This window comes from Colletotrichum siamense (genome assembly GCF_013390195.1).
Source record: "Colletotrichum siamense strain Cg363 chromosome Unknown KSG_Cg363_contig02, whole genome shotgun sequence".
Lineage (NCBI taxonomy): Eukaryota > Fungi > Ascomycota > Sordariomycetes > Glomerellales > Glomerellaceae > Colletotrichum > Colletotrichum siamense.
This window is the reverse complement of record NW_023501015.1, coordinates 1,788,586-1,802,505: the sequence shown is the minus strand read 5'-3', so window position 1 is coordinate 1,802,505 and position 13,920 is coordinate 1,788,586. Positions and strand designations below refer to the sequence as shown.

At 33.3% G+C, this 13,920-nt stretch overlaps 4 protein-coding genes across 4 annotated transcripts; all 4 read left to right on the top strand.

Annotated features, from left to right (window-relative positions):
• Positions 1-4,214: 4,214 nt before the first annotated feature.
• Positions 4,215-4,610, top strand: CGCS363_v002474 (uncharacterized protein; the record flags this gene model as incomplete). The annotated part of the gene is made up of 1 exon (XM_036634323.1): positions 4,215-4,610. One exon carries the CDS (start codon positions 4,215-4,217, stop codon positions 4,608-4,610), a length of 396 nt encoding a protein of 131 aa, XP_036499517.1.
• A 3,866-nt stretch (positions 4,611-8,476) lies between these two features.
• Positions 8,477-8,807, top strand: CGCS363_v002473 (uncharacterized protein; the record flags this gene model as incomplete). The annotated part of the gene is made up of 3 exons (XM_036634322.1): positions 8,477-8,555; positions 8,611-8,685; positions 8,743-8,807. The coding sequence occupies 3 exons, from the start codon at positions 8,477-8,479 to the stop codon at positions 8,805-8,807; spliced, it is 219 nt and encodes a 72-aa protein (XP_036500013.1).
• Positions 8,808-9,463: 656 nt separating this feature from the next.
• Positions 9,464-10,387, top strand: CGCS363_v002472 (Uncharacterized protein; the record flags this gene model as incomplete). Its single annotated transcript, XM_036634321.1, has 4 exons — positions 9,464-9,516; positions 9,590-9,618; positions 9,672-10,133; positions 10,200-10,387. The coding sequence occupies 4 exons, from the start codon at positions 9,464-9,466 to the stop codon at positions 10,385-10,387; spliced, it is 732 nt and encodes a 243-aa protein (XP_036500014.1).
• A 1,095-nt stretch (positions 10,388-11,482) lies between these two features.
• On the top strand, positions 11,483-13,899 carry nit-4-4 (Nitrogen assimilation transcription factor nit-4; the record flags this gene model as incomplete). The annotated part of the gene is made up of 4 exons (XM_036634320.1): positions 11,483-11,539; positions 11,677-11,756; positions 11,832-12,920; positions 12,978-13,899. The coding sequence occupies 4 exons, from the start codon at positions 11,483-11,485 to the stop codon at positions 13,897-13,899; spliced, it is 2,148 nt and encodes a 715-aa protein (XP_036500011.1).
• Between the last annotated feature and the right edge of the window lie 21 nt (positions 13,900-13,920).

The window sequence follows — 13,920 nt, the reverse complement described above, 5'->3', positions numbered from 1 at the left end:
TTAAAAGAGAAGTTTAAAATAAAATATTAAAAGAGCTTTATTATTATAAAATATTAATTAGTAATTATTATCTCTAAAGAGTAGCTAGAGATCTCTATTTTAAAGGAGTAGTAAAAGAATATTACCTTAGAAAAGTAATAAAAGAATATTATTATAAAAAAGAAACTTCTTTTAATATTAATTATACTTATATATTTATAATATTAATATTTAGTATTAATAAGTATAATTTTAGATTTAAAGTTAGTAAACTACCCTCTTTATTATTAACTTCTTCTTATTTTTAAAGAGACTTATTTTCTTATTCTTATTTATTATTACTTTCTAAATCTTAGGCTTTTTCTAAGTATAAATTACTTAGTTCCTTTTATTATTAATCTTATTTAGTAGAATAATAATAATAATAAAACCTAATATCTATAGTATAAAGCTAAAACTTAGCTTTATATATTATTATTAATAATTTATTATTATATTTATAGGTCTTTAATTTAACTTTTTCTCTTAACTATAAGTTATTAAATTTAACTAAGAGAAGCTCTCTTTTATTTTCCTTAAATATTATATCTCTTACTTACTAAATACTATTAGTTTTTTTAATAAGAATATAGAAAATATTACTATAAAAGCTATTATATTTTATAAATCTTCTAAGTTTAGTTTTAAGCTTTATTTTCTACTTTTTTATATATAGATAGCTATCTAAGTAAATATAGATATAAGTTTAATAGTTTTAGTAGTAGAAGTAGTATATATATAGTTTTCTTATAGTAAGAGATATATTAAAAGTATTTATTAGTTTTTTATAAAGATTAATATTACTTTTATTATTAAATAGTAAATTTCTAACTTCTATAAAAGTTTTTATTAACTAAAGCTAAAAAAACTTAAGAAAGCTAGCTTTTATATATATTACTTATACTTTTTATTATATAGCTTTATTTAAGCTTTCTACCCCCCTATTTTACTAATAAAAATAAGAAGCTATTATCTCTAAATAAAAACCTTATTCTTAAATAAAAAGTTTTATTACTTTAAGAAGAGCTATATTATTATTTATAATAACTTTAGAGAAATAAATAATACTATTTATTACTATAATCTTTTTTAAGAACTAACTTTATAGCTAAATAGCTACTTCTTTTTTTAATTTAAATACTTAGAACTATCTATAAATTAAAAAAACTTCTATAATATAGAAACTATAAATAATACTTCTAAAGCTTTATAGTATTAGTTTTAAGAAGTTAATTTAAAGCTTTTAAAAAGCTTAAGTTAGTAGTTCTTATTATCTATTATTAAATTACTATATTAACTTTACTATAAAGTAAATATAATATTTATATTTTATAAGAGGTATTTTAAAGAGATTTATATTAATATCTCTTATAGTAGTAATAGTTACTTCTCTAAATAGATACTTTAAATAAATATAAAAAGTTTAGTAATTTAGCTTAAAAGAGCTAAATTTATTACTTTAATTAGAAGGATAAATCTAAAACTAAAAAACTTATATATTTTATTTAAAATTAGTAATAGCTTTAGATATATCTTTATAAACTAAGGTATTATCTAAACTATTAAAATAGATATCTATTTTCTAAAAAAGATTAATACTAATAATTTATATTATATTATAAGGTTTATAAAGGGTATTATATAGTTAAAAAGTAGTTTTTTTACTATTTAGCTTAATAATAATTATTTTAGTTATATTAATAACTTAGCTAATTTAGTTTTTTCTATTTATATAGTTTATAGTTAATCTTTAAGAGAGATCTTAAAAATCCTTAAAAATAGAGAGATTATTAAAGATATACTTATTAATATTAATATTTAATATAAAGGAGTTTATTCTCTTAATAAAAGCTATAGATATAATATATTAGCTTAGTTATACTTCTTAGTTATTATTTTCTTTTTTATTAGTTTCTTTAATAGTACTATATATAAAGAAACTATTAGTCTCTATTTTAGTAATCTAGTTAGTAGATCTATAAATAGAAAGTTTAAACTTCTTTATTAGTTACTTTTTAACTTTCTATATATAGTTAACTTTATATAGATCTTTAGTAAAAGATTAAAAATTAAAATATAGATTAGATATTTTAAAGTTATTTACTAAGAGTAATAGAAAAGTCCTCTTTTAAGCTTAAACTATTAAGGTATCTATATAAACCTTAAATTATTAGTTAATATCTTATTTAATACTAAAGTTTCTAAAAATACTATTTTAAGTTTAACTTTCTAAAGTAAATACTAAAGTAAATACCTAAGTTATTAATTACTAAGTCTATAGTTTATTAATATATTTAAACTTATTATATAATAAATTATAGTATTTATAATACTTAAGGGAGTATTTATTATACTTATTAGAGTATAAAGTTATCTTTCTATAATAATAGCTATATATTTTATACCTATAAAGGTCTTTAGGATACTTAATATTATATAAGATATAAAGATCTTATACTTTAGTATTTTTAGACTTAAGTATTTAAATTTACTTCTTTATAGTAAACTTTTTCTTATTTAATAGAGCTTTAATACTTTAAGAAGTTTATTTATATTATTCCTTTTTACTTAAGCTTTAGAGCTTTTATAAGAAATTATTATAGCTTTAAATCCTTATAATAAAATTATTTTCTATAAAGTTTATTTTAACTTAATTAAAATATCTAAAACTTTAGATAAATTTATAAGTAAAAGCTATAGTTAATAAACTTATACTAAAACTATTTAGTTTATTAAAAGTTAAGTAAAGATCTTATATAAAATCTTTAGTATTACTATAGTTAACTTTAGTTATTTTATTCTAATTATTATAGATTTTATTTATAGCTAGCTTATTAAACTTCTAAGTATATTCTTTAGTTTTAATAAAGATATAAAAAGCTAAAGCTATAATAAAAAGATTATTATTAATTATTTCTTCTAAGAGATTATATTAAATCTTCTCTATAAGTAATTATTTAGTAAGTATAAAACCTATAAGTATTAGATTACTTAAAAAGCTTAGATCTTTAATTATTACTACTTTATCTTTTTTAAAAACTATATCTCTATTATATTTATTTAGTATTCCCTTATTTATTAAGTAGAAGAGTAATTTTATTATTTTAAAAGTATTCTTAAGATTAATTTCTTATAACTTAAAGTTTATAGCTTTAGTTAGCTTAAAAATAGTATTATATATTAAACTTCTTAGATCTAATCTTTTACTAATTACTTTCTATATAGCTATTTTAGCTATAAAGTTTATTATAGAAAAAAAGAGAAAGTTAAACTAAAATAATCCCTTTTTAGTAAAGCTAAAAAAAAATAAAGTTAGATTATTAGTTATAAATATATTAATTTATTTAATTAATTTAGTAGTTTAAAAGAAGTTTAAATAGTAATTATATATAATTATTATATAGTTATTAAATAGTTATTACTATATAACTATAGTAAATATTAAATAATTATTAACTTTAATAATTTAAAAACTAAAAAGATTTTATAAATAGGGGATATATATTATAATAGCTATAATCTCTACTTAGAAGTATTATTTCTAATAACTTAATAATCTATTAATTATTTTTTAGTAATTATTAAATTATAAAGTTAGAGTCCTAATAACTACTTAGGAATAACTTTACTATCTAATAAATAGATTTAAGTATTTAGAAAACTTATAACTTATATAAAGTAGCTTAATTAATCTAGCTATAAGTACTAAGCGTAGCTAGCTATAAAGTAGTGTAGCTAATCCCTTATATAAAGGTAGGATTTAGGCTAGGATTTAGGCCTTGGGCCTAGGCCCGGCTAACTACCGTCTCGCACCCTCAATCTGAGCTGTAGCCTCACCGCCTGTCACGTGACGTGCGGTATTATGTAAGCCGCGCGTGTAGATATTAGCCTGCGATGCGGACCACCCTTCCGAATAGTTACTCCTATAATACACCTTTATTCCTGATGACCTGCGCGCCCGTAACTCGCAAGAAGTATAAAGTGTCCTCATGGGGCAGCTATGTGCATTTCCCCCCCCTACTCACCCATCGGTCTCTACCTTCAATCTTTCATTGAATTACGTTCAGTCCCTTCGTTTCTTGTGAGTGAGCGCCAATGCTATATGGAAACTAAGCAGTGGTCTATGTGTATTAACATGCTCTTGTAACGTATAGGTCTTCCTAAGTCAAATCCGTTTCAAAATTCACGACCATAAAATGCAGCTCTCGCTCTCGCTTTCGTTCTTGGCAGTCCTCGGCATGGCCTCCGCAGCCGCCGAGTGCGAGCGCAACGGCTTCTACAACGGCCCTTTCGCGAACAACAAGAACCTCAACGCCCCCAACAACGTCGGTGCGACCACCCCATTCGTGTGGAACGGTAACACGATCATGGTCAAGATGCAGGCCAAGAGAGACTCGTGCGACCCCGAGGGTGACTGCGACGACGACATCACGTACAACTTCAAGAACCAGGGCAAGGTCCGGATTAGGGCCAGGATAGAGGAGTCGAAGAACGATCACTTGGAGATCATCCTGCCCCCTGGAGCTGATTGTGACGTTGGCCGATACTTCAATCGTTATGATGCGCCGTATCAGGTCTCTTTTGCTCAATGATCTGAAGCTGTCGCGTCGAGCCTGAAGTACTTTATGCACTTATATTTATTGAACAGTTCATATACAAAAGAAAAGCCAGTTAATAAGTATCCGTTCTTTGAACTTACACAAGTATAATAAGTGTGGCATAGCGAGTTCATGAAGCCGTTAATAATATCAGAGCCAAGTCCTTACTAAGTCGCTACAAAGACGCCAAAGTGAGTTTCATCAGCGTCATAAGTATATAGCGCAGCATACTAATTAATTAAGTTAAAACTGAGGCTTAAGATTAGCTAATTAAATAACTTTTTATAATACTTTTAATTATTTTAACTAATTTAATTTAATTTAATTTAAATTACTTAAATAGAAAGTTAGTAAAGCTTTTATAATATTCTTAGAAGGTTTAAACTTATATTATATAATAATCTAAAGTTATATAGTTTTCTATTAACCCCTTTACTTAAAGTAGTAGCTATTAATAGTAATATTACTACTTTAAATCTAGTTCTAGAAGTACTAAGTTTTCTTAAACTATAAAAGCTTTATTAATAATTTCTATAATATTAAAACTAACTTAATAAAGCTAAATACTTTTTTATAATTTATTATTATTATTAAGATAGTAAAGATATTAAAAGTAAGTTTACTAAGTATTAAGAATATCTATTAATATAAAATCTATTACTAAATAAGGTTATTAATAAGCTTAATAATTAAGAAGTTAAAATATTACTTTAGTTTATTAGTTTTATTAATAGTAATATTATAAGTTTTATTATTTAACTATTAATAATATTTAGAGTTCTTAACTTTTAAAGTAATAATAAGTAATAAAAAAGTAACTTATTAAAGTTTTAAATAAAGTTAATAATTAATAAGATTAAATCCCTTAATATATTATTATTATTAATACTTTTAAAGTTCTTTTTAGGTATTATAAAGCTATTTATAAATCTTTAGTATATTTTAGTGTTTTTTAAACTATTATAAGTTTTAGCTAAGATATAAAATTACTATAATAGTATAAAGGAGAGACTCTATAAACTCAATATAATATTTATTAAGTATTTACTAGCTATTAATAATTAATAAATATAAGTAGCTATAAAAGTTAAAAATATTATACTAAAAGTATTATAAAGGTATATAATTAGACTAAATATAAATTAAGATACTATTAATTAATAAGGTTTATAAAACTACTACTAAAGCTCTTAAAAAGTATTATAATACTTTTATAAGTTAAAATAGTTATTATAACTAACTTTAAGTAAGTTAAGTAGCTATAAAGTTAATTTCTTTATTAGTAGAAGTATTATAGAGCTTATATTAATCCTTAAGTTAATCTAAGAAGTACTTTATACTTATTAAAACTTCTTAAAGTTAACTATACTTATTACTTTTACTTTAGTTTTTATATCTTTTAATTTATTTATAGAGTAGCTTAAGTATATTATTTAACTCTATAAAGATCTATTAGTTTTTATTAATAAAAATATCCTTATTAAGGATATAATTTATAGTATATTTAAAACTTTAAATATAAAGTATATAACTATTAATCTAGCTATATTTAAATAAAATATACTTAACTATTATATATATTAAGTTTTATTAAGTAGTGTTATTTAGTATTAAGTTTAGCTTTTATAATAACTCTTTTTATAAAATAAAAGTCTTATTATTATTATTAGTTTTATTATTAATAGATAAAAAGGTTTTAGATCGTTATAATAATAATTTAATATACTTAATAATATTCTACAGCTTACTAATAAAGTTTTTCTACTTCTAATAAGTTAAGTTTTCTTAGGTTCTATTAGGACTAAGTAGGAAGTTAAACTCCTCTTTAAATACTTTATTATTAATACTATAAATAATAGTATAACTAATAAGGTTAAGGATATAGCTATAGTATTAAATTTAGTATTATTTAGTATTAATTTCTATATATATAAGTAAAAGAGAAAGAAAGAGAGCTTTAAAGTAAGAGTTATTATTTATAGTATTATTAGAGATACCTATACTAATTCTATTAAATAAGCTTTAGTTACTAAAAATAGTATAAATAGTAATAGTAATATTCTTATTAAAGTAAGTACTAAATTAGTAATAAAAAGCTAAAAAGTATTATATTTACTTATTTATTTTATTAATAAAGTAACTAAAGATAGTAATAATTATAAATTAATTAAATAAGGTCTATAGATTAAATAATATATAAACTTTAATAAATACTTTCTATATCTCCTTTTAAATTTATACTTTCTTAGAAGTATAAAGTTAGTTAAATAAGTCCTTCTAACTTAATTTTAACTAATATACTTAGTTAAAAATATTATAATTAAAGAGGTTAAATATATACTATATATATTAATTACTAAATATTAAAAAGAGGTTATTAATATTAATAATAAACCTAAAAGCTAGCTCTTTAATTTATAAGATTTTACTTTAAAGTATAGTAATAAGAATAAAGTATTAGTGTTTAGAGAGAAGCTTATTAGTATTAGAATTATTACTAAATATATTTTTAGTATAAAATTAATTTTAAAAAATATAATAAATAATCTTAAAGTATACTTTAGTATTAGATATAATAGAAGCTTTTTAAAATATATTAAGATACTTAGCTTTATTATAGTATTAGTAAACCTAATAAGTATTATTTAGATATATTATTAATATAATTAAAAGTAAAGTAAAAAAGTAATATACTTTAAGTATTATTTTAAAAGATCTTATAGATAAAGAAACCTTTATTTTTAATCTAAAAAGTATAGCTTTAGCTATTTTTCTTTAAGATATACTTAATATTAATAAAGTAATAACCTTTCTATATAGTATAAAGTAAAGTTTTAAGACTATTATAAGTAGTAAGGTTAATAGTTAATATATTACTAATAGTTAATAAAGTATAAATCTAAATAGTAATCTTATAAGGAGTTAATAAGTTATAGCTAATAAAATAATTAAAGTATTAATTATAAATTAGTATAAATATTATAATAATAAGTAAGAGGTTAAAAAAAATGCTAAGAAGTATATATAAGTAAAGCTTTAAAGCGTAAAAGTAAGTATAATAGTAATAGTAGTAGTAATATTACTAATAATATTAAAAAAGGGTTATTTTTAAAAACTAATAAAAAGGTTAAAAATAAGCTTTTTTTAAGCCTTAATAAGAGGGCTAAAAATATATTAATTAAGCTTAATAGCTAAAAATATATTTTAGTTTTATAATAATATATATTAAAAAAGAAATAAGTATTATAAAGTACTTATAAGATAAAAATTACTTTACTAATATCTATTAATATTTATATAGTTAAGTAGTATAATTCCTAACTTTATTTAATAAAGTATAAGGTTATAGGTTTAAATCTTACTATAAGTCTTTATATTACTAATAGTGAATTTCTTTAAATATAGTTAATAATATATTTTTTTTTTTTTAAAAAACTTTTTAAAAATTTTAATTAGTTTAGAGATTAGATTTTCTTTTTTCTAGTTAACTTTAGATTAATTAAAATATCTAAAACGAGGGTATTGTCGTTTTAGCTAATTAACTACGAAAAAAGCCCTTTTTTAATTAGCTAATTAGTTAAATTAATTGAATGGGATTGAATGGGGTGCTGTGCTGCAAGTACGGACACTATGTTCGGTTGTACGCAACATGTCAGACAAAACCTTATTCGCTGGCCATGGTTCCAAAATAGCCGTACCCGTACGCCCTACAATTCATATTCTCAGGCTGTATTGGCTGTGTTGAACAACGTCGCTTACAGCCATCATGCGCACCTATAAATACGTAGGGAGTCGCTGGTTGTTTCTGCCTCTTTCTGTACTATACTATTAGTATCATAAATCATTCAACACATTTGACAATGAAGTTCTCGATTGTCCCAATTTCTCTGTCCTTCCTCCTCTTCGGAGCAGTCGCATTGGGACAGGGTAGTGTGGGTGGTAAGTAATTGGTTCCTTGAGACGTTTAGAGTATAATGTCAACGTCCTTCCGAAGGCCTTTGTGCGAAAGACTCAGATTGTCTGGCATGTTTGAATGACGGAACTGGAAGGCGTCTCTTTTGTCCAGGATGTATGCACCTTCAGCCCTATATCCCCCTCTCGAAGTCAGTGGGCTAATGTATGACAGCTGGAAATGGTGAGAGACGCTGCGCCATCAACGAGAAGGCTGGTAGATGTGGGCCCCAGGAATAAGTTTATTTTGCGCAATTCTCCAAATGAGCGATATGTTGTTCATATTATTGTTGATAGGACATGGACTTTGGGCATTTTAAGTGGATCAAGAAAGCATTTATGTTTTCTCTTTGATGAGTTCTAGAGCAGTCTCTCATCGGACATTGCGAGTGAGCGCGGAATCGGATCTCAGTGACTGTCACGCAAGCCTACAGTGAGTGGGCGTGACTCGTCGACTACTCAGAGGTAGAAGCCAGTACTGCCCCGCTGTTCTGCCGCAAGCTTACATCAAAATCAAAATGACACACATGTTTGCTATGATTATTGCCTATTCTGCTGTCACCGGATTCAAGCTCATGAACGCTTCCTATGCATTTTCCGATATTCCGTCCCGACTGAGAGTGGGCCAGTCTAACGCAGGGGTGACGCTGATGGCCAATCGATGATTCACAGGGCGCAATTCCCGCTGACGCTAAACTTAATCAGTGAGGAGCCAATTATTTATAGGTATCAAGGTGCGCTGAAACTTTGAGTTCTAGCTGGACACACCGCAATTTGACCCGCTGACTCACCTTCGCTCTCAACCGAGTATCACATCTCAACGTCTTCTCATATGCCTATTGTAGTACACTGCGCCTTGAGGAACATTAGCAGGGAACTTTGAGAATAGATTCATTATGGGAGAGTCAATTGCGAACGGAGTGCCATCCGGCAAGCCGGTGCTATTCTTGTAAGCTGACAGATGCACCTTATCCGGAATACGACCTCATCTAAAATCATGTACTGGACTGATGAACCCCCAGTGATATCGATAACTGTCTTTACTCCCGGAGTAAGTGACGAGTCCATCGCCGCGCACATTGAAACTGACATAGCCATTCGTAGGTCACAAGATCCACACAATGATGGCCAAGCTCATCGACCAATACTTCATTACCCACCTCTCACTGCCAGCTGAGGAAGCCACGAGATTGACTCACGAGTACTACACCGTTTACGGCTTGGCCATCGAAGGCCTCGTGCGGCACCACCAGATTGACCCCATGGACTTCAATGCCAAAGTAGACGACGCCCTTCCGCTGGAGAACATTCTCAAGCCAGACGCTGAGCTCAGGCAACTCTTGGAGGATATCGACAGGGACAAGGTTAGACTGTGGCTCTTTACGAACGCATACGTCAACCACGGAAAGCGCGTTGTGAAGCTACTAGGAATTGAGGATCAGTTCGAAGGTCTCACGTACTGCGACTACGGTCAAGTACCTTTCATTTGCAAACCTGCAAAGGCCATGTTTCACAAGGCTATGAAGGAGGCCGGAATCGACAGAGCGGAGGACTGTTACTTTGTTGGTGAGTTGCACCACTTCCCCAAGCCATGATACTCTCGAATCTCACCATGCTTACTGCGCTACATAGATGACTCATACGCCAACTGCAAGAGTGCAGAAGAGCTTGGTTGGACTGCAGCGCATTTGGTAGAAGAGGATCTGCCAGTTCCTGAGACGAAGGCGTCGACTCATCAAATTCGTCACTTGCGAGAGTTGAGGGATGCCTACTCGCAATTCTTCAAGTCCACTGGGTCAAAGACCGCTGCTGGTGCTTAATTTAGAGCAGATTCCCACTTGGTATTCATTTCCTGGCCCCATAGACTTACACATAACGCCTCGTAGAGTTAGTGAACATTACACAAATGGTATCACCCGAACCTCATTTCCTCATGTATCGCCGGCCGCCTGCATCTCACAGTCACAGCTGCAATGCTTAGAAGTTAGCGAATAAATTTTCTTTCGCATATTATTCAAACGTGTAGCTGCCTCAATTCAGCGGTATGAAACATAAGGCTGAGACTATCTGCTGAGGTCGACGTTTGAAAGCGCCGAGGCTGGCTAACTGGCTCTATCACTGCCTACCTCAACGCAATCGCCGGAATCAAATGGGCCAATCGGAAACATCATTTTGATTCCGACAACTTTCAAATCTGTCGAGTCTCATTGGCCCAAGCTCTTTTCTTTGTTGTATTCGCTATGTGAAAATGGAATGGTTGAAAAGGGGCGGGCTCCACAGTCATGACTCTCTCACCCTGACTCTCATTGCCAACGCTCTCTCGGTCGTGGCAATGCCGTCTGGCTTCCTTTGCTGAAAGGCTCGGTGAAGAGGGCTGAAGAAGGAGCTTCTAGACCGAAAACAAAAGGCATGGCGTCACGCATTCCGTGGGTTAGGTCAGCCGCAGCGACCAACCACGTCAAAGACAGTCAGCCCCCGCGTTGAGACATCTAAACTTTTCCCATCCCCCTCACCTCGACCTCCACCGCCCGACGGTTGACATGGCACATCCACCTACTTAATTGCACCTTATCCTGCGGAGGTCTCCACCCCGCAACTACCCGATAACATCTCGCGACAGGCGACGTCAGGTCAAGCTTGCGTGGCGGCGAAATATCGATGAACGCCGAGCTCCCCGTTCGAGTCGTTGTCCCAGAGTCCTGCCCCTGAGTCTGACCGCCCTGTGAACTGAAGGGCGCCGATCAGCAAATGAAGAACGGCCCCCGTTGGCCGAAAGTAGCGAGCTGCCGCTGCCATTCTCACCGGTCTTCCTCGGACGGCGAGCGACTCGCAAGCGGGTTTTCCGGATAAGCTTACAGTGCTTGCTTTTCGCGTGTGTGTCAGTGTGCAAAAGATTCCCTCTCCCAAGACCAGCCATGTCCCAGAAGCCAACAAGCTTCGCTTGCGACCGGTGCAGGGCGGGGAAGCGAAAAGTAGGTCACCCCATCGCTCGCCTTCCAGACCAATCTGCCTAAATGTGCTCTCTCTTTCCCCCTTTCCCTATACCCCATGGGGCGAGGTCCCTTGTTAGTTTCGCGAACTGCCGTGACTAACTACATACCGTCGGCAGTGCGATGCAGCCCGTCCTGCATGTTCGCTATGCAGCAGGCAGAATAGGGAATGTGTTTACACAGAACAGAGGCCCAGGAAGTACGTTGCCATCTGTGCTGCAGTCAGGCGGCACGGGAGACCCAGTATGCCGTCACACTGACACAACCTTCACAGACGAAAGTACTGGGACGAGGATTATGTCAGAGCCCTCGAGGCCCAAGTACAGTCCCTCTTGCTGGCTCTGGAAAAGCAACAAGACGGCTCGGAGAAGGAGACATCACCACCAGTATCACTGAGTGAACAAATACTACCCGAGTCCGATGCCCTCCATGAAGGTCTCGATGATGCCGAGGCAGCTGAGCTAGCTGAAGCTGTCCCCACCAAGGGCCCTACAGTAGAGTTCCGGGGTGACTTGAATGACACCCCATCGACAGGCAAGGGTGCCCAAAGTCAAGAGAGATCTCAACGGGCCATGGAGGAGCTGTGTGTGATGCTGTGGAGGACGAATGTTGGCGATGGCGTGACCATCATCAACGACCCCACCACTGGATCCAAGTACGCCCTCGAGGCAGCTCAAGAAGCCCCTCCATCGGCACAGTTCGTGCCGCCAGAAAATGTTCTCGCTTATTGTCGACAACCAGGTCTCATACACGAGATGGCCGACACTTTCTTACAGAACATCAACAAAGAGCATCAGTTCACCCAGTATACGAACATCGACTTCCTCCAGAGATACCCTTACCAGGCCCCCGACGAAGCATTCTTACACAGCGCCATCATCGCCACAGGGACGACCTTCTCACTCAGGCCGGATGCTATGAAGATTGGCGACACCTTTGGACAGTTTGCCGAAAGCCTCGCCTTCACCTGCTGTCGATTAGCCCCCACGGTCAAGGTTATCCAGGGTCTCTCCATGATGTCCTGGAGATCTCTAGCTCTAGGCAGAGATCACTTTGGGTGGATCTTCATCTCGATGGCTGCAGGCATGTGCGTGCATCTGAGACTGCATGTCATGGCTCTTGATGAATGCGAGGCAAGACAGCTTGAGGCAAGCGAACAGGATATCCGGACATTCTGGATGTTTTACATCATCGACCGCACAGCTATATCTATCCTTGGCCGCAACTGCGCTCTGCCCTGGCGGAGGGTAAATGTGCCTGACTTTGATACAACTTTTGAGAGCTCTACGGCGGATCTAGCCCAAGTATCCTTTGCATGGCAGTGCAAGCTATGGTATCTCCATGACCAGTATATGGACCAGGTGTAAGTCGGCTCATTCTCAACCAAGGAAACAGAACTTGCCTAACTGTCGTCGCTTAGTTTCTCAACTACGTTCGAGTCACTTCCAATACCTCAACAAGTCCGCATCTTAGTCGCAAGCCAAGATGCCCTCAACGCCTTCTTCCGCTCTCGTGACAACAGACTTCACCTGACCGGCGACTCGACACCGAAGCCCGTCATCTTGTTCCACCTGGCATATCAGATGACGATTCTCATCACCATGCCTCCTTTCCTGCGCATATTCGCCACCATCTCCCAGGCTTCATCCTCGTCGTCGACAGCCACAGGTGGACAGAACTCAGAGTTCATGCTCCTCGTCCTGCGGTCTCTTACCGGAGCCGCAACCGCGACTTCACGGCTCGTCAGGACCTACCGCCGCGCTCACGGGTTCGAGACACCACCAAACCCAGTCATCATCCACCATCTCCTCAGCGCAGCTATCGTCCACCTCATGAATGCCACAAGCTGGACCCCGGCCCTCCGCCACCAAAGCACGTACTGGCTCCGCCAATGCCTCGAGCTACTGCGGGAACTGCAAATCGCCTGGCCTGTTCGTGCGGTAAAGAGCATCACGGTGATCCGCGTTCTCGCACAACGTTGGGGCGTCATGAGAGCTCTGCCGATTGAGTTCAGCTACCAGATTGAGCCGACCGCTCCGGGAGCTGATCGGGATTACAGCGCTGCACCCACGCTGGATAGGTCGACCAGCGACTCTAGCACCGCTGCTGCCAATCAAGTCGGTCTCGAGTATGAATGGGACAAGTATGGGGCCGCACCTTCGGAGGCACCAGTAGACTTTGGGACACTAGACATGAACTCATTCGCTTCTTTGGGGACGCTGGACGTGTCTGGGCTTGGCGTGGACCGCAATAATCCGGTTGGCTCTGTTGACATCTTCCAGGCTTTCCAAGGGCTAGCGAATTGCGAGGACTTCAATTGGCTTTCGGGGAACTCAATGTAAGACTAGGAACGAAAAGTGCGT